The 21,516-nt window shown below is 42.6% G+C and overlaps 1 protein-coding gene and 1 long non-coding RNA gene across 3 annotated transcripts; both read right to left on the reverse strand.

The window, feature by feature from the left end:
• Positions 1–1,957: 1,957 nt before the first annotated feature.
• SNX12 (sorting nexin 12) lies at positions 1,958–18,073 on the reverse strand. Its single transcript, XM_084869774.1, has 4 exons — positions 17,722–18,073; positions 5,179–5,274; positions 4,203–4,327; positions 1,958–3,827 (listed from the first exon to the last, which is right to left on the reverse strand). The coding sequence occupies exons 1-4, from the start codon at positions 17,884–17,886 to the stop codon at positions 3,725–3,727; spliced, it is 489 nt and encodes a 162-aa protein (XP_084725900.1). The 5' UTR covers positions 17,887–18,073; the 3' UTR covers positions 1,958–3,724.
• On the reverse strand, positions 11,447–17,632 carry LOC311614714. 2 transcript variants are annotated; one of them, XR_014793697.1, is made up of 4 exons: positions 17,447–17,632; positions 16,772–16,849; positions 16,606–16,673; positions 11,447–14,194 (listed from the first exon to the last, which is right to left on the reverse strand). It is a non-coding gene; the product is annotated as an uncharacterized lncRNA (long non-coding RNA). The 2 variants fall into 2 exon arrangements; XR_014793698.1 differs by having other exon boundaries at positions 16,772–17,632.
• Positions 18,074–21,516: the final 3,443 nt, after the last annotated feature.

Genomic DNA, 21,516 nt, shown 5'->3' on the forward strand with positions numbered 1-21,516 from the left:
AGCCAAGGCTGTCTGCTCAGTCCTGAGACTCTGCCCCATCCAAGCTGAGCACAGAGACTTTTGCAATTTTGCAACACAGGTCCTATAAGGCTGTCTCCAGCACAGAAGGTCTCCCAGTGTAGACACAGCTGATACTCACAGCCAATACGACTGGAGGTCAATTCCTCCTAGTAATACCAACAATAATCAAGACTTAACTACAAGGCTGTACACACTGTCCACAAAGGGGTGCACCAAGTGTGTCCACCTCAGGTAAATGGGGAGGCCAACCCACTGGGCCATACAGGAAACCTAGCACACAAAGCTACCCTACCACTCAGGGAAACAGATCACAAACAAAAGAAATGGAGAAAAACAAAAAACAAATGAAAAACAAATATAGAATTCAAAACCAGGTTTAAGGTTGTGCAAGAATTTCCTAGAAAAGGCCAATAAATTTAGCTAGAGCCTCAAATATATACATATACATATATATATATATATATATATATATATATATACACACACATACATACATATATATGGACCAACTAGAAATTAAACATACACTGACTGTAATAAAAAATATTATACAAATACCCAACAGCAGACTAGAGGAACACAAGAATCAAGTCAAAAATTTGAAATATAAAGAAGCAAAAAACACTCAACCAGGAAAGCAAAAAGAAAAAAGAATTTAAAAAGTTGAAGATAGTGTAAGAAGCCTCTAGGACAACTTTAAGCGTACCAACATCAGAATTATGGGGGTATCAGAAGAAGAGAGCAAGATACTGAAAACCTATTTGAAAAAATAGTGACTGAAAACTTCCCCCACCTGGTGAAAGAAATAAAATTACAGGCCCAGGAAGTGCACAGAACCCCAAACAAAAGGATTCCAAAGAGGACCACACCAAGACACATCATAATTAAAATGCTAAGAGCAAAAGACAAAGAGAGAATATTAAAAGCAGCAAGAGGAAAACAGTTAGTTACCTACAATGGAGCACCCATACGATTGTCAGCTGATTTCTCAACAGAAACTATGCAGGCCAGAAGGGAGTGGCAAGACATTCAAAGAGATAAATAGCAAGAACCTACAACCAAGATTACCCAGCAAAGCTATCATTCATAATGGAAGGTCAAATAAAGAGCTTCACAGTTAAAAAAAAAAAAAAAAAAAAAAAAAAAAAAAAAAAGCTAAAGGAGTTCATCACCACCAAACCAGTATTATATGAAATGCTGAAAGGTATTCTTTTAGAAAAGGAAGAAGAAAGAGGTAAAGATAAAAATTATGAACAAATACATATCTATCAAGTGAATCTAAAAATCAAGTGAATAAAATATCTGATGAACAGAATAAACTGATGACTATAATAGAATCAGGGGCATAGAAAGGGAACAGACTGACAAATCTCAGGTGGAAAGGGGTGTAGGGGGTGCGGGAAGAGACTGGACAAAAATCGTTCACCTATGGATGAGGACAGTGGGGAGGTAAAGGCAGAGGGTGGGGTGGGAACCAGGTGGAGGGGAGCTATGGGGGGTAAAAAGAGGAACAATTGTAATAATCTGAATAAGGATTTATTTTAAACAAAGAAATACACATGTGTTTATGTAACATATAGCATATGAACATACATACACACACACACACACACACACACACACACACACACACACAATATATTCTGCCCAAATTAGCACATACCCGCAAGCTTAGAATCAACTCTCCTAAATCTGATGCAAATCATAGGTACTGAGCCTTATGGCTACTTCCTGCAAACATGCATTCATTACCTCTGTGACAAAGTCAACTGCTAACTACAAGGATCGGTAAATACCACTATGGGCAGCTAGAATTCCGCTTTTTTTGTTAATGTAAATGAAAAACTTATTACCTCAGGAAATTCACCATGTTGTATGATTTCTGCATAATACTCAAAAATATCCTAGACAATTAAAAAAAATTAGACAACAGAGGTTTGCTTCACAGTGGTTTAATATGAACAGAGTTGAATATGACATTGACAGAAGAATGAACAGTTTGCTGAATAAAAGCCCCGAGTTAGGATATATACACAGCAGAAATGGGGCCTCAGGCTCTCAGCACTTGTGCACGATGAAAGAAGGAATCTTTTTTTTAAAATCAATAACAGAGGATATAAATCAAAAGGCAGCAACAACACCAATAATGGAGAGGTGGGAAAGGGAGCAGAGCCTCTAGGTAGGGGCTGCACAGCCCTGGCATAGGCTCAGCAGCTTAGAGCTGATCTATCACAGGGAACTTCTACATTTAGATGGACTCCAAACCCCAAGTCAAAATCCAATCCTAATCTCTCTGATTATAATCTTGTCAGATTCTGTAATTCTTTCCCCAAGACTGTAAGAATTCCAATCCTTCCATGATAGGGAGTCTAAGCAAAGAGCCTCCACTTTTGACCTGACACCAGAGTTAACTTGCTCCCATCCTACCCCTTGGGATAGATACAAGCCTCAGAAAACAAACCACTACCTCCTGGATAGAAGACCAGGAAAGTTGCAGTCTCAAAATGGTGTGTCGGAATCTCAGATTTGGGAAATTCATACCCAACTGCTATCCCTAGCTCAACTTCTGGGAAGAACTTTGGAGTTCTATGGAAAAGTAAGTGCAGGCAGTTCAATAACCCTGTGACCAAGCTGTGGAGGGCAGCAACAACTCGTTCCCTGAGCCTCATTCAACAGCTCAAAGTGCTTAGGAGAAGTCAGAGAATGAGTGATTTGTTCATGTGCTTCTGCCTTATGGCAGCACTAAATGAGATGGGGATGGAGGAGGGAATGGAAGGAAGAGAGTGGTGATGCTCTTCCTTACCACCAGAAAATACCTAGAAAATGATCCACTCCTACCTTCAGGGAGTTACCTGATAGTGGTGAGTTGCCCCCACCTCTCAAGCCACCAAAACTGCAAAGCTTAACCCATAAAGTAGCGGGGCGTGGGAAGGGGGACTGCTGGCCCATAATGACTCGCCTGCCAATTGGCAAGAACAGGTAGCCAGAGTGGGGAACCACAAAAGAGGGGCTAACCAACAGGGGCTCCCCTACTGCTCTATGGCTTTCTTCTAACTCTGAAGCAGCCATGACAATGAGCCCAGAAAATCCACATACCTTGCTCCACACAACTAACTGCTTAAATTCTAGGAGGATTACTGCCATGAAAAGCAACAAGGGGGAGAGAAAGTAACAAAAGAAACCGGGGGGGGGGGGGGGGGGGGGAGACTGGGAGCAGGCCTGAAGAAAAAAAGGACAGCTTTTGGATCTCTACCACCTTCCCAAAAAACAAAAAATTCATGCATGTAGGAAAAGCAGGGTTTTCCCCGCTCATCATTTCTGGTTAAACCTAAGAGTAAGAAAAATCCCCTGGGCTTGCAGCATCAGTATGTAGCCAAATGCCTCTCCAGCACAAGACCCCTGCCCCCGAGATTAGCCTTCTGGCGTGGGGAAATGCCCAAGAAATTGCCTTCCAGTCCAATCCTCCCACCCACCCCCAACCCCAAGCAAAGGGCATCTGCCTGTGGTTTCCCACCTCTCCTCAGAGAAGAGGTTCTAGCAGAGTGCCCATGGTGTAGCGAGGGACCAAGGAACACAATGCCAGACAGTCTATCAGGCCAGGGGATGGGCAGCCAACTTCAGATCAAAGAAAGATAGAGAGGCTTAGTGTAAAAACCAATGTCATTTCAGCAGGAAAGTAGAGGGCAAGTGGTGAAAGGGGCTCCTACTGGCGCACCTTCCCAGGGACGTAATTCCTGTCAATTGCCTCCTCCTGCAGGAACATGTGTAGGCAGCGTTCGTTCTGAGCCAGTGGGTGCCCCGCAATTCTATAACGAGATCAAGATGGTTATCAGTAGTATTTGAGATGGGTGTGGACAGGGGAGGAAAGACAAGGTCAGCACTGAGGTTCAAGCAAGCAGCAGACAGCAACAGGACAGCACTTCAACTCTAGTGCTGTAGAGAGGAAGAGAGATAGAAGGGTAAGGTAGGGGAAAATCCCTACACACATTAACATGCAGTGCTTTCTCAGACCATGAGGTACAGGATCAGAATTCTGCTCAAATGAATGGAGTTTTACTGTCACCCCACCACACAATAAGCACTACATCATATTACCCATTACAAAAGAAGAGATAGACTAAACACACAGAAAGACCAAGATGGAAAAAGTAGCTAGAGGATCCCCCAGGAACTTGGCTTACTTGTTAATAAATTGTTCGAGGCCCTGCCTCCTTTCTTCAATGAAGGATTCCTCAAAGATCCCTTCATCTCCTCGAAAAGGGAGCTGCCGCTTTAAGGCTTTCCCAGGCAGTGGTGGTACTACAATCTGCGGGCAGACGCAAGATATCAGCCACATGGGAGAACTCAGAGAGGGAATGGGATGGCAATGCACTGTATACCACATTTCCTAAGGCAGAGGGTCCATCCTATCCCACAGCCAGCAACTTGCCAGAACTGATCATAAGAACAGTCAGATGGCTCACGTCAAAAATTAATCCATCCCTAGCCGGTTTGGTTCAGTGCATAGAAAGTCAGCCTGCAGACTGAAGGGTCCTGGGTTCAATTATGGTCAAGGGCACATACCTAGGCTATCGGCTCAATCCCCGGCCCTCATCAGGGCATGTGCAAGAGGCAACCAATCAATATGTCTCTCTCACATTGATGTTTCTCTCTCTTTGTCTCTCTCCCTCCCTTCTACTCTCTGTAAAAAAAAAAAAAAAAAAAAAAAAAAAAAACCAATGGAAAAATATCCTTGGGTAAGGATTAACAAATAAACAAAAAATTAAACTGTTTGTGTGGGAGGACAGGTTTATCATCTCAAAAGAAAAGAAATAAACTCCAAATACTCCTCACTTTCTTTAACAATCCACTATCATCTAAGAATCTAGCTAGGCCTTTCCTGCCAATATACTTTCAATTTTTTGCATCTATAGGAGTTAATTTTATGACTTTACTAGCCACTAAGTGAAGTAATTCTTTCTTTTTAAGATTTGTCCTGAAATTACCACTTTCAAGTTTCACAGATTATCACCCAGATCCAAATTATTGGGACTTGGTAGCTAGAGTGTGTTCACCCTCTCCATTGACTTCAAGATTTTATAGACTCTGATCTTAAGCCCTTATCAGCCTATAGAGATCTTGTCCTCCAAGGGTGCCACACAGGGAATGGGGCCATACCTTACTATCTCGTTCCAGCTCATTTTTTAGCCATTCAAAGTCACTGTAGCGCCGCCGTACACAGGACTCCTTCAGCTTGAAGATAGGTAGGTTTGTCTACAGGGAAGGAAGAATGAAACAAGAGAGATGATTAGTAATGTACAGCTTGTGGTGGCCACATGTCAGAGCCAGATGTACCGGTCCTAATGAAGAAGTAACTCCTATGGACCATGCTCCTATAACCCTTTCAAAACAGCACCAAATGAATATCAATCCTTACCACATCCAGGCTTGTCACAGTTGGTGATTAAAAGTCCCTTGCAGCTTAGAATTTTTCCAAGAGACTTGAAGTTATATGTAAACTAGAGGCCTGATGCACAAAATTCTTGCAACAATAGGCCTCCCTTCTCCTGGCTGCCAGCACCGGCTTCCCCCTGGCACCTGGGACCCAGGCTTCCCTCTAGCCACTGGCAGGAACTCAGGACACAGGCTTTCATCACAGCCCCGGCTTCATCCGGAAGGTCATCCAGAAGGACATCTGGTCTAATTATCATATTACGCTTTTATTATTATAGACTAGAGGCCCAGTGTATGAAATTCATGCACTGGAGGGTAGAGGGGGATCTCCTCAGCCCAGCTTGTGCCCTCTTGGGAGAGGCTCCTGCCAACGCCGCTGTGCTCACCAGCCGTGAGCCCGGCTTCTGGCTGAGCGGCACTCCCCCTGTGGGAATGCACTGACCACCAGGGGCAGCTCCTGCATTGAACATCTATCCCCTGGTGGTCAATTCACATCACAGTGAATGGTCATTCCAGTTGTTCCCCGTAATAGTCACTCAGGCTTTTATTACATAGACTAGAGGCCTGGTGCACAAAATTTGTGCACAGGGGAGGAGACGGTTGGCCCTCAGCCCATTCTGTACACTCTTCAATCTGGGACCCCTCAGGGGATTTCCAACTGCCGATTTAGGCCCAATCCCTACGGGCCTAAACCGGCAGTTAAACATCCCTCTCACAATCTGGGACTGCTGGCTCCTAACTGCTTGTCTGTCTGCCTGTCTGCCTGCCTGCCTAACTGCTCCCCTGCCAGCCTGATCATCCCCAATTGCCCTCCCCTGCTGGCCCGATTGCCCCCAACTGCCCAGCCCTGCTGGCCTGGTTGCTCCCAATTGCCCTCCCCTGCCGGCCTGGTCACCTTTAACTTCCCTCCCCTGTAGGCTGGTAGCACCCAACTGCCCTCCCCTGTCAGCCGAATCACCCACAACTGCCCTCCCCTGCTGGCCATCTTGTGGTGGCCATCTTGTGACATGAGGGCAGCCATCTTCTGGCAGCCATCTTGTGATGACATGAGGACATCATGTAATGATTAAATAAATAAGGTATGCCTATACAGTGGAATACTATACAACAATGAAAAGAATGTGAAATCCCTCGCCGCTTTGACTCAAGGATTATAGCGTCAGCCTTCAGATGGAATGAAGGGTTACAGGTTCCATTCCAGTCAAGGGCATGTATCTTGGTTGTAGGCTTGATTCCCAACCTCCTGGGGTGTGTACGGGAGGCAACCAGTCGATGTGTCTCTCTCACATCGATGTTTCTCTTTGTGTGTCTCTCCCCCTTCCTTCCATTCTCTCTAAAAAAAAATCAATGGGGAAAAAAATCTTTGGATGAGCATTAACAACAATTTAAAAAGTGTGAAATATTGTGCCAGTATGGAGAGATATTAAACATTAAAATCAAGGTACAGCGCAGCTGGCGTGGCTCCATGGTGGAACATCGACCTATGAACCAGGAGGTCATGGTTTAATTCCTGGTCAGGGCATATGCCCAGTTTGCAGGCTCGGTCCCCAGTGGGGGGCATACAGGAGGCAGCTGATCAATGATTCTCATCATTGATGTTTCTATCCCTCTCTTCCTTCCTCCATGAAATCAACAAAAATATATTTTTAAAAAATCAAGGTACAGAACAGTATATATATACCGTATTTTTCGGACCATAAGACGCACTTTTTTTCCCCCAGAAGTGGGGGGAAAAAGTCCCTGCGTCTTATGGTCCAAATATAGCCTACACATATACTGTAAAAAAAAAGTTTTTTTACTTGCCCGGCTCTGTGTGGTCTCTGTGTGCTTGCCCAGCTCTAAAATGGTTCTAAATACTGCTGTTTACTAGTTTAGAGAGTTGATTACATGTGTTTATGACTGTGATGTTGGGTTTTAATGCACATAAAATATTTTAGGACACTATTTGTTTCAGAATCTTTTTTTCTTCATTTCCCTTCTCTAAAAACTGGTGCATCTTATGGTCCGGTGCGTCTTATGGTCCGAAAAATACGGTAACTTACCTCTATTTGTGTTTTAAAAGGGATTTGTATAAAAATTAATTCAAAATGGATCAAAGAACTAAATAGAAGATCTGAAACAATAAATTACATAAAAGAAAAAATAGGTATTAAACTCTTAGAGAAAATTTTACAAATTTGACCCCAAAGGCAAGAGAAGTAAAGGTCAATATCAAACTAAAAAGCTTCTGCACAGCAATGCCGAAACCGGTTTGGCTCAGTGGTAGAGCGTCGGTCTGCGGACTGAAGGGTCCCAGGTTCGATTCCGGTCAAGGGCATGTACGTTGGTTGCGAGCACATCCCTGGTAGGGGGTATGCAGGAGGCAGCTGGTCGATGTTTCTCTCTCATTGACATTTCTAGCTCTCTATCTCTCTCCCTTCCTCTCTGTAAAAAATCAATAAAATATATTAAAAAAAAAAAAAAAAAAGAATGACAACATATTAAAAAAAAAAAAAAAAAAAAAAAAAGCTTCTGCACAGCAAAAGAAACCACCAACAAAACAAAAAAGTTAACTGAATGGGAGATGATATTTGCAAACAACAGAGCTCCAACAAGGGGTAAATATCTATGCATATAAAGAGGCAATATGCAAATTAGCCTGGGACACTGCACCAGTCATGACCGGTCAGGAAGAGGCTGTGCATGCAGGTGAGGCCTGGAGCGGAGACGGAGACAGAGACAGGGGGGCCTGCCTGAGCTGCCGCACCGGCTCGGGCAGCCCCGGAGTGGACATAGGCAGGGACATGGGGGCCTGGGGCAGCAGTCAGGCCTGGGTCCACAGCAGCCTGAGAAGTAAGCAGAGGACAGACCACTGAGGGTCTTATATACCATAGCAGAGAGCTTAGATTTTATTCAACAGATGGAGGAAAAGTGAAGAATGTCAAGCATGGGAGCATCCAGGTCTTGCTTTCATTTTAAGTGAACCACTCTGGTGGCTGTAGGTAGGATCAATTTAGACAGCTACAGTGTTTTTATGCCCAAGAAAAAGAGAGACTGGTGTCTAGGACTAGGACTAGGACTAGACAGAGGCAGTGGATCAGAGACATATTTATGAACTATTTGGATGATTGCACAGGGATGAAAGCAAACAAAGCAAATGGTATTAGCCCAGGTTTTCCAGTTTGGGCAACTTCGTTGAATGGGTGATTCTAATAGTTGGGAGAGGTATCAAGGAAAAGGAACAGTGTAAGGGAGCTTTCTTAGTTCAGCAATAGCCAAACAATTAGGACAAAAGACAGACTTAATAAACTGATGAATAAAAAGATAGATACAGAGACAGTAAAGCATCAAACAGACTGTCAAATTACAGCAGGAAGGTTAAGGAGTGGGGGGAGATAAGAGATCAACCGAAGGACTTGTATGCATGCATATAAGCATAACTAATGGACACAAAACACTGGGGGGTGAAGGCATGTATGGGAGTGGGGTGCAGGGGGCAATGGTAATATATGTACACATATAATACTTGTATAAAAAATGAAAAAAAAATAAAGATAAATAAAAGTGTTACTGTGCCTAAAAAAAAAAAAAAAGAAAGAAAAAGAAGACAGACTTAGTGCTCTTTCTTTGCTGCAACATTTGTTTTTCTGTCTTCAGCCATCACCATGTAAGACTAATGTGCCATCTTTTCTAATTTAGTATATTATCTATCTACTACACATTCCTATCACCTAAATTAGCTTTCCTGCAAGATCCCTTAAAAATACTTATTGAAGTCACTCAGTGCTCTGTGAGTATGGGGACTTTCAAGATGTGGAATCATTATGAGCCTATATAGATTAATAAAGAGATTTTAGGTGCTCAATTTTTAACAATAAAAATCAGATACTGGCCAAAACCGGTTTGGTTCAATGGATAGAACGTCAACCTATCCATTGAACCAAACCGGACTGAAGGGTCCCAGGTTTGATTCCGGTCAAGGGCATGTACCTTGGTTGCGGGCACTTCCCCAGTGGGTGATGTGCAAGAGGCAGCTGATCAATGTTTCTCTCATTGATGTTTCTAACTTTCTATCCCTCTCCCTTCCTCTCTGTAAAAAATCAATAAAATATATTTTAAAAAATCAGATACTGAATGTGGTCATGCCAGAGGCATAATTTTAATAAGCCAATGTCTCTTTACTGAAGTGTCACACTTCAAAAGAGATCCTTTCAAATAATACAATGCATAACACTCATCTGGGTTGCCTGTTAAAATGTAGGACCACACCTTAAAAAACACTCCTTCTAGAGCTCATTTTGGTGGATAAATCTCCCTCCAAGAAAACAATCCTATATAATAAAAGTGTAATATGCAAATCAACCGAACAGAACAAGCGGTCAGTGGCAAGCAGGGCCAGCGAGCAGGTGTCACCAGGCCAACAAAGGCGCATGCCAGTAGGCAGAGGGAGGGGACGGCGATGGGGTGGAGGAGACGGCAACCAGCGGTAGCAGGATGATGGGGACTGGCACCATCCCAATTGCCCACCTGGTCGCCTCTTGCAAAGGGAGGCGACAGGTGGCAGCAGCAGCGGGGTGATTCGTGGCAGGACAACCCAGCACCATCCCCAGATAGGGCTGCTAGGGTTGCCTCCCACAGAGGGAGGCCACCAGTGGCCATGGTGCAATTGGGGGTAGGGCCAGCCACTTGCTGCTCACGCCATCCTGATTGGCCCGCCGGTCACCTCCCACAGAGGAAGGCCAAACTAAGGCTTGGGCCTGCTCCCCACATGCCTACGTCATCAGTAGGACATCCCATGAGGGCTCCCAGACTGTGAGAGGGGGCAGGCTGGGTTGAGGGACAACCCCCCCGCCCCAGTGCACGAATTTCATGCACCGGACCTCTAGTCCAAAATATATAAAGAACAACTCAACACCAAACAAACAATCCAATTAAAAAATAATGGGCAAAGGACTTGAACAGACACTTCTTCAAAGAAGACATACAAATGGCTAACAGATTATGAAAAGATGCTCAACTTCACTAGCTACTAGGGAAATGCAAATCAAAATTACAATGAGATAATACCTCTCACCTGTCAACAAGACTAGTAATAACAATGTTGGAGAGGTTGTGAAGAAAGAGGAACTCTCATTCACTTCTGGTTGGAATGTAAACTGCTATAACCATTATGGAAAACAGTATGACAGTTCCTCAAAACTTAAAAATACAGTTAACATAAGACCCAGCGATCCCTCTTCTGATTATCTACAAAAAAAAAACAAAAAACTTGGTAGTTTTTATTTATTGACAAAGATATACACACGCCTATGTTCATTGCAAGACAGGGAAACAACCTAAGTGTTCATAAAATACTGCCATTTGGGACAGCATGGATAGACCTTGAAAATATTATGCTAGTAAGCAGAGTAAGTCAGTCAGAAAAAGCTAATAAACAACCATATGATTTCACTCATATGTGGGATGTAAAACAAACTCATGGGCACAGACAACAGTATGGTGATTACCAGAGGGAAAAGCATGAGGGAGAGGTTAGTAAAAAGTTAGAAAAACCAAATATATGGTGACGGAAGACTTTGGGTGGTAGGCATACAATGCAATATACAGATCCTGTATCATAGAAATGTTCACCTGAAACATGTAAGTTTATTAATCAATGTCACCCCAATAAATTAAAAAAAAAATAGTCCTGGCCAGTGGGTTCAGTGGTTAGAACATCGGCCCATGCACCAAAGGGTCTCTAGTTCCATTCCCAATCAATCCACATACCTTGCAGGTTCAATACCCAGTCACATCGATATTTCTCTCTCCCCCGCCTCCCTCCGTCCCTTCCACTTTCTCTGTAAAAAGCAATGGAAAAAAGTCCTTCTGTGAGGAATTTAAAAAAATAAATAAAATAAGGGATTTGTACATATGTGTATATTTATAATTATGAATAAAAATACTTATGAAAAGATAGTGCTAACAGTGAGTGACTTTGAATAATAAAATTAGACAATTAAATTCGGTGGGTCACATTTTTCATTGTACAATTTAAATTTATCATGTGCATGTATTACATTTTCAATTGAAAAATGAATTTAAGTTCCCTGTAAGGAACATGAGATAAGCAGCTGAAAGGTATGCCTTCCTCTGATTTTCCTGTCCAAATCTTCTCCATTCTACAAATTCCAGCTCAAGTCCACTTTATCTGGAAAATCTTTACTGTCAATATCAGCTTAATTTTTTTGGCCTTCATTTTCCTATGAATTCCTATGACAATTATACTAGTGCTTTATTTTTTAATCATTTTTGACAATTATACTTTAGTATTAAGTACTATAATTTTATGTATCACTAGAGGCCCGGTGCACGAATTTCGTGCATGGGGGAGGAGTGTCCCTCAGCCCAGCCTACACCCTCTCCAATCTGGGACCCCTCAAGAGATGTCCAACTGTCCATCTAGGCCCAATCCCACATAAACAGGCAGTCGGACATACCTCCCACAATCCAGGACTACTGGCTCCCAACTACTCATCTGCCTACCTGCCTGATTGCCCCTAACCGCTTCTGCCTGCCAGCCTGATCATCCCCTAACCACACCCCTGCCAACCTGATTGACAACTAACTGCTCTCCTGCCGGCCCGATTGCCCCTAACTGCCCTCCCCTGCAGGCCTGGTCACCCCTAACTGCCCTCCCCTGCTGGCTTGGTCTCCCCCAACTGCCCTCCCCTGTTGGCCTGGTTTTCCCCAACTGCTCTCACCTGCAGGCCCAGTCACCCCTAACTGCCCTCCCCTGCAGGCCTGATCACCCCCAACTGCCCTCTCTTGCTGGCCATCTTTTGGTGGCCATCTTGTGGCAGCCATCTTGTATCCACATGGGGGCAGCATCTTGTGTGTTGGAGTGATGGACAATTTGCACAGTACCTCTTTATTATATAGGATGCTCACCTTGCTACCTACCTATAATTTCACTGAAATCAAAAGCCATGATTACTTCTGCATCCCCTTAAATACAGCTATACAAAGTATTCAATAAGTATTCAATTGATTAATAGAGGCCCTATATATGTTTACCCTCTCCTCGTCTAGACAGTGCAGCAGAAATAGCAATTACATTAAATTAGCTAAGCATAGCTTACTCCCTAATATAAATCAGCTTATTCCCACATCTTAATCATTGAGAATTTTTCTGATTCTAATGGCAACACGGATTCTCAACAAACAAAAAGCCCTGATTCTAACTCTTGTCTAGAAGTTCCAAATGGAAATGGCCAACCACTTGTATTAATGCTGACTATATTTCCTACAAGCCAATTCAGATCAGCAGATGGAAAGAAAAGGAACTAATTTATATTTCTCCACAACTGCCTCAGGTCAGGAATAGAGCATCTTGGAGCTATGCTAGAGCTTCATAAAGTCCTCACTACATTATGCTTTGTAATCCTCAAACCTGGAAATTACCTTTTCAGGATCCAGATCTAGATATGTCATCAAAAGCCAAATAACTGGCCAATATACATTAGCTGCAAATTTACCCAAGGAATGAATGTCAATGAGTTAAAGTAGAGTGGATACATATAAAGTAGTATTTTATTATCTAAACTGTCCTTTAGAAGAATAAATAAAAAACTGGAAACAGTAGTCTCTTTAGAAAGAAGAACCTCTGGAGGGCAGAAGAAGGCTTAATTTTTATAGCATATCTTTTTTATATCTTTTCATTTTTGTACTATGTGCCTATGTTAACTATTCAAGATAAATCATTATAGAAAACATTCTCAAAATCCTGCAAGAAAAAATATGTGTATCAAATCATCACATTATAAAAGTTAAGTTTATACAATGTCAATTATATCTCAATAAAACTGGAGGGGGTGAAATAATCCTGCAAGAAAAGAAAGCTAGCTTGGCCAGTGTTGCTCAGTGGTTGAGCATGGACCTATGAACCAGGAAGTCACAGTTTGATACCCAATGGGGGTCGTGCAGGAGGCAGCTGATCAATGATTCTCATCATTGATGTTTCTACTCTCTCTACCTCTCCCTTCCTCTCTAAAATCAATAAAAATATATTTTTTAAAAAGGACCAAAAAAAAAAAAGCTGAGTAGATTCTTCCCAGACAACCAAACCACCCACTACCATTCTGTAAACTTCCTCCTTTGACTCACAAAAATCCTATTCTTTCCCTACCCACCACAGGATGATGACAATAATGGCCTTTCAACTCAGCACCTAGCTGTCTAAGGAAAGGGCTATTTTCTAGAACTAGAGGCCCGGTGCATAAATTCATGTGTGGGTGGGGTCCCTCAGGGTGACCTGCAGATATCAGGCCCCAGCTTGCACCCCCAGCCTCACAGCCCCGCAGTCCTGCCTGCACCCTGCCTTGGCCTGCCACCACCCCCTCACCTGCTCCACCATCCCACCTGCTGGGTGATTGGGGCTGGGGGGGCCCCCTGCCTAGCTCCCTCAGCACCTGGGAGTCAGGCAGCGGCTCAGCCCCCCGCCTCCCCAACCGCTTGCACCCACCTTGCCCTGGCACCGCCCGCTCACCTGCTCCACCATCCCGCTCTCGTCAGGGCCCATTGGGGCCGGCAGCGCCTCCATTGCCTCCTGCTGCCAGCGCCACGTGGCTGACGCCCGCCACGTTCCACTCTGCCCCCTGATGGTCAGCGCATATCACAGTGAGTGGTTGAACTCCCGATGAAACTTCCGGTCGAATGACCGCCCACCAGGAGAATTTGCATATTAGGTTTTTATTATATAGGATAGTCTCCCAGCTCCAACCTACAAATCATGACAGGATTGTGTAGTATAGGTTATAGAGTCCTTCAGCTCTGATCAACACAGTCAATGGATAGGAGAGAAGATGAAAAGTTCAAGTCTGCAGGACAAATGACATTTGAAAATCTCCATATACATCATGTCAAGTCACCAGGACACCTCTCCAAACCCTTTACTTCTTTGGGGGAATGGGAGGGAAAGAATTCTTTACAAAGCAAAATGAAAGAGAACAGCTTTTATACAAAGAAAAAGAGTCAGTGCCATCTGCTTCTTCTATTCACAATACCTAACTCCCAAAGTCCTACTCTCTGAATCTCATGCACTCTAAAATGCCTACCATGATCAATCATTTAAAATAGCAATTTAAAACCAAATTATTTTAGCAACTTTTCCCCCAGAGTTCAAAACATTAAAAGCCTCTATAGCAAGCATGTCAAACTCGCAGCCCACATGAATATATTTGTGGTGCAAACAATATAACAGTATGCAATAAACATTTTAATAAAAATCTATAACTTAATTTTTACAATATCCTATTATACATAATTATTAATAACAAACTACATCATTTGCTAATGACTCATTACTATAATCACGTTGCATTCATTTCCCTTAAGTGCCTTACACACAGGCACACCATTTCTCTCCACTAATACTAGCAGCAAATATTTTAGCAGCCGATTGCCACATCATTAGTCTTGTACTGAATTATTTGGTGTGTGCAACAGGAGATATTCCACTTTCAGAGAACAAGAAAAATAAGTTTATTTGCGTTACGCTTATTAATTTGTGCAGTTATGCAGTGTCTGGTAAGTTAATGTTCAAGAAAAAATATTAGTTCTAACTGGTTTGGCTCAGTGGATAGAGCGTGAGCCTGTGGACTCAAGGATCCCAGGTTCCATTCCAGTCAAGGGCATGTACCTTGGTTGCGGGCACATCCCCAGTAGGAGGTGTGCAGGAGGCAGCTGATTGATGTTTCTCTCTCATCGATGTTTCTAGCTCTCTATTCCTCTCCCTTCCTCTCTAAAAAAATCAATAAAATATATTTTTTAAAAGAAAAATATTAATTTTATTAAAATATTCTATTATTTTATGTTAATGATTACTCGTTTATTTTAGCCCTTTGCATTCAGCATGTCTCTACTGAAATAAACCTACGTTTCTATGAAATTTAAAGCTTTTGTGTGTGTTTTGTGGCCCACATAAACTTAATTTGGCTCGTGTTAGCCTTTGAGTTTGACATGCTTGCTTTATAGCTATACATACATAAACACACAACTTAACTCAAACCCACAGAACTAGGGACTGCCACCAACCCTATTATCGCCATATAATTAGACATTGTGGAAAGGAATGATAAAAAGCTTAGTTGGTAGAAAAACTCTGCACACTAAAGTTTTGCGACTAAGCATTGCCAAAGAAATTACAAAGTAGTGGAAAGAGTATGATGGGCTTTAGAGTCAGGCAGAACTGGGTTCATATCCCAGCCCTGTTACTTATTAGCTATGTATACTTGGACAAGTTACTTAAGCTGCATTCCTCCTCAGTTTCCCAAGTGTAAAATGTTTTTTGTAAAGATTTGGAATCTAAAACCTAATTCAGTGCCGGGCACATAATAGGCATTAGATCAGTGATTCTCAACCTTTCTAATGCCGTGACCCTTTAATACAGTTCCTCATGTTGTGGTGACTCCCAACCATAAAATTATATTTGTTGCTATTTCATAACTGTAATTTTGCTGTTATGAATCGTAATGTAAATATCTGTGTTTCCCGATGGTCTTAGGCAACCCTGCTAGTGGTTCTCAACCTGTCTGTCGTGACCCACAGGTTGAGAACTGCTGCTGTAGAGCCTAAGACCACTGGTAGCAAAATTACATTTATGAAGTAGCAAGGAAAATAATTTTATGGTTGGGGGTCACCACAACATGAGAAACTATATTAAAGGCTAGTGGCATTAGAAAGGTTGAGAACCACTACATTAGATGAACAGTCCCTGTTGTTACAATGCCTGAGGTAGAGAGCTGGTTCATCCAAAATTCCATAGCAGAGGCCTTACACTGAACAAGTTATACCCAGGCTTCCTAGCTTTTACCATATTTTGAGGGATCTAAGTTCCATTCTTCCCCAAAATGATGATTTCAAATAGTTCTTGTATAGATGAGCGCGCGCTCTCTCTCTCTCTCTCTCTCTCTCTCTCTCTCTCTCTATATATATATATATATATATATATATATATATATACACATACATATACATACATATATATATATATATATTCATTTTTCTTTCTTCAGTTTGAACTTTATCAAACTTGGAATTTGGAGATCATCATTTCTCAATCAGATTTCAATGGCCAGGTAGGAGAGCACATGCTCTCTTTCAATTCATTCATTCAAAAATGAAAACACATACACTCTTTTAGGTCTTCAAATGCTGTTTGAGCAGCATGCTGTCCACAGAGAATATTCTGGCCCTCTAGTCTGAGAAGAAAACATAAGGAGAATTAGAAAAGGATTCTCAAACTCTTTTGCCTATAACCACTTCAACTGGCAAAGAACCTGCAAACCATGTACTCTACCTGCACATTCCATCCTTGCATTGTGGACTAAGAACTGGAGAATAAAGTACACTGGAAGAAGCCACTCCTGGGGCAGTCCTGAAATGTCATAAATTAAAGTAACTACAGACCAGGGTCTGAATCCAAAGGTTAATCTAGGACAGAAAGGGCAAATGGCCATTCATATACACACACAAAAACAAACAATTGAAAGCCAATAAATATTGAAATGAACATTCTGTATACTTCAAATCTAAAGGTTAAGCACAGCATGAGAGCAGCAACTGACAATCCACTAATCCCAGTGCAAGGCCAGGTTTCACACTGAGAAACAGCATGTGGTACCTGAGAAAACTTAAACTGAAAACACTTCTCCTTCAGAAGCTAATTCTACACAAGTCTGGGAAGCACTCAGGCTCAAGGAGACTCCCTTTATTATTCCTGCTCCACCAAGCCCACTGTCTTTCCTGAAATCTTATCTTCCCTTTAATCCAAGCTTTGCTTAACTTTATCAGCTCAGGAAGACCTCATTAGGAAGAAGCCGGGCCTTCCTGTCCTCCCTCTTCAGACTAACTTCCCACAACCTAATTTAGTTAGGAGACCCAGCGATATCTCACCTTGGCTTTCTATCCCCCATCCCTCTTCCACGTTTCCCTCCCTCCTCTGTGGCTACGGTCCCGATTCCTATTTCCTTACATTGCTCACTCAAGCTTCACCATCCACCCCACCGTGTCTGACATGCTTCACTTCTTGCTCAGGGGTACTTGTTTTCCCTCACCCCGATCAGATATCCCCTCCGGTTTTCTGTAACCTCGGATCACAGCCGAGTCTTTTCAGCCCCGAGCCGCCAAAGACCCCTTCAAAGGTCTTCGGCACCGTTAGGAGCCCCCGCGGCAGTCTCCCCCCGCCCCGCCCTCCCCGCCCAGCAGGCCGGTCCTCCCCTCAGCTGTCTCCCTCACCCCGTGACTCACCCGCATGCGAACCTCATAGGTGGTGAAGCGCGCGCGGCCCACGCCCACCGTCTGCGGATTAAAGATGTCGATCTCCAGGAAGTTACTTGGCGGCCCGTAAGCATCGGTCAGGTCCTGTGGCTTCGAGTTAAGGCGCCGAGTGTCGGCTACGGCAGTGTCCGACATCTTTCTGAAGGAGAGACCAGGACGACGGAAGGGGGGTGGGGGACACAGGCCGGAGGCAGGAGCGCGCAGGGCCCCTCCCGCTTGCAAAATCACCAGCCAACCCACAGACTGCGGCACCGCGCACGCGCGCGCCCACGCACGACGTGCTCACGTACAAGCGCGCACGTCGCCCGGCACCGGGCCGACCCTGAATAGCAGCCTCGCTGAAGGCTGGGAGTCCTGTGCTGCGGAGACTTCCTTCAGACTTCCGGGCGGTGTTTGTGGCCCAGAATGCGCCACTCAGTGTCCTGGGAGGTACTACTGGCGGGACGCGCCAATCGCTGCTCCTCAACCCAAAAGATTGTCTTAGACTAGGCATGTGTCAATCAGCAGTGGGCACTGCCCTGCACGCTAGGGTCCTACAGTGATAAGCCGAAACCCCGTGACCTGAATAGGTCAGGGTTTTGTGCTCAAGTAGAAGGGTGGTCTCCAGAGGGCGGGGTCCCCACAACAGTAGTGAGAACCTAAAACGCAGCTCTGCTTCTCGTGCCACTGATAGTTTCAGCTCCCACCAGAGGCAGTTGAGTGCTATCTTGTACCAGGGAAGCAGCGAGGATGGGGTGAACAAAGATGATTTCTTATTCTCACTTTTCGGGAAAATTTGGGCATATCTTCATCCTCAATTTGTGGCCACATAAAAGTGAACCCAACCTGTATTCAGATATGTTTCTCAGCAACTTGAGGGCATTTCATACTTTCTATCTCTACTCTGCAGAACTCCATACTTGGCACTATGAGGTTACTTGCAGCCCATAATGGAGATAGAATATGTGTCTACATGAGACTGTCTATAGAAACATGAATATATGACTAACTTACATATGGCCCACATGAAGGAATAGTGCCCCACATTAAAGGTGGTGATTTTAGGTCATTCTTCTTCCTTCCCTGCACCTGCCTTCTGCTCAGAAAAAAATGTCCTGTATCACTGATGACTGAAATTCTTTCAACAGAGTACAAGGCCCTATAATGCCACAAGTTATTTAATTCAACTTAACCAATATCTATTAAGCAACTACTATGTGCCAGGCACCATGCTAAACACTAAAGACCTAGAGTTGAATAAGAGATTCACTGCCCTCAAAGAGTTAACATTCTAGAAAAGGAGAGGAGTAAATAAAACTAACATAGTGTGACAAATACAAAATAAGTGAATGTCCAAAGCAGCACATAGGACATGAATACTTGGAAGAATTAGGGAAGACTTCCAGGAGGAGGAAACATCTGAGTTTGACACACATGAACACACATAAAGGATAAATCATAGTGGAAACAGGGAAAGGTAATTTTCTGCAGAGGGGGTAACATGCAAAGTCATCTGATAAGCTACAGCATGATTATTTTAAGCAATTATCAATTCAAAGGATGTTATGGAAGTTCTTAAAGAAGTAGGCTGGCTAGGGCTGGGCAGATGAGAGTGATCCTTCTTTATTAAGCAAACTATCTCTGGCTTTATGATGTAGGTGATAGGGAAACACTGAAGTATCTTCACAGGAAAAAGACATCATCAGATTTGTGTTTTATAAGGATTATTTTTCAGGCAACATGGAAGAGACATTTGAATCAAATGTGACTAATTAAGAGGGCATCGCCAATAACACTTGGAATAGGTGGTGACTTTGGGAATGGAGAAAAGGGAAGAGATAGCACTGAGATGGAAGAAATAAAATAGATAGGAATTGTAACTGAGTAGACGTAGTAAGCGCTTAAGCATATGAGTTATGGACTTGGGCTATGTGGGTTTAAAGCCCTGCTTCCTAGCTGTATAACATTGAGCAAGTTATCCAAGCAGTTTTCCTTATCTGTAAAATGGAAATTATAAAAATAAAAGCTACTTCTGGAACTTTTATGAGAATTCAATAAAGTAAAATATGTGCAAATGTTCAGTAACTATTAGCTATTATTGAGGGGAGAAGGAAATTGAAAATGACTCACAGGTTTCTGATTTAGGTAACTAGATGGATGCTGGCACCACCAAGGAACACTGAACATTGAAATTAGAGAAAGTACGTTTGAGAAGAGAGACAATGAGCTCAGTTTAGATAAATCTGGGGTGTCTATATGATATCCAGGTGGAGATTGTCAGCAGGCAGCTGGAAATACTGGCCTGGAGCTCAAGGGGTGATTAGGGTTAGACAGAGATTTGGGAGTCAGCATAGGGCTGTGATTGGCAAACTGTGGCTTGCAAGCCACATGCGGCTCTTTGGCCCCTTCAGTGTGGATCTTTCACAAAATACCACGGCCTGGGCGAGTCTATTTTGAAGAAGTGGCGTTAGAAGAAGTTTAAGTTTTAAAATTTGGCTCTCAAAAGAAATTTCAATCATTGTACTGTTGATATTTGGCTCTGTTGAGTAATGAGTTTGCTGACCACTGGCGTAGGGTATTGAAGGGAAAATGTGTAGAGGCAAGGACAGAGGATTTAAAATTGGTAAAGGCATGCAGAGTTGATAAGAGTGTAAATCTGTACAATCTTTCTGGGAGGCAAATTGGCAGTATGTATTTTTTAAATCCTTTGACCTCAAGAAACTTGTAATACTGGTTGCCTCTGGAGAGCACAACTAGAGAACAGGAGACAGAGATAGCAGGGAGATTTGTTTTTCATTTTCTCCTCACTTATGTTTAAGTATTTTTGTATTTTAAAAATATTTAAATGTTATTTTTGAAAGCTTTTGACTCAAAATTTTCACTTTCAATAATTTATCCTGATGGGGTAAAAAGGGGACATCTGTAATACTTTCAACAATAAAGATAATTTTTTTAAAAAATAATAATTTATTCTGAGAAAATAATCAGATAATCACACAAAGATACCAGAATACCAATCTTTTCTTTACAAGTAAATACAATAATTGTTCATTTTATATAATGTAATATTTAAAAGCCATTTTTTTCTAATTTGTGAATTTGTTTATATGACAGGTCTTACAAAGGAGTAGTGGGTTCTATATTTTACAGATTTTGTATTTCAGTCACTTCTATCATAAAATTCAGTCTCTTGAACAACAAGTGCTGGCGAGGATGTGGAGAAAAGGGAACCCTCGTGCACTCTTGGTGGGAATGCAGACTGGTGCAACCACTGTGGATTACAGTATGGAGATTCTTCAAAAACTTTAAATGTATCTGCCCTTTGACCTGGTGATCCCACTTCTGGGAATATATCCTAGGAATCCAAAAACATCAATCAGAAAGAATATATGCACCCCTATGTTCATAGCAGTGTTATTTACAATAGCTAAGATCTGGAAACAGCTCAAGTGCCCATCAATAGATGAGTGGATAAAAAATATTTACTCCATGATATACTATGCGGCTACAAAAAACAAGGAGCTCTTACCCTTTGATACAGCATGGATGGACCTGGAGAGTATTATGCTAAGCAAAATAAGACAGAGAAAGATTAGTACCATATGATCTCACTATATGTGGAATCTAATAAACAAAATAAACTGACAAACAAAATAGATCCAGAGGCTTGGATGCATGGAACAGACTGATGAATCTCAGAGGGAATGGGAAGAGATTAACCAAGAAACTTATATGCATAACTCATGGAACATATGTAATACTTTCAACAATAAAGATAAATTTTAA

Source organism: Pipistrellus hanaki (genome assembly GCF_964339955.1).
Source record: "Pipistrellus hanaki genome assembly, chromosome: X".
NCBI lineage: Eukaryota > Metazoa > Chordata > Mammalia > Chiroptera > Vespertilionidae > Pipistrellus > Pipistrellus hanaki.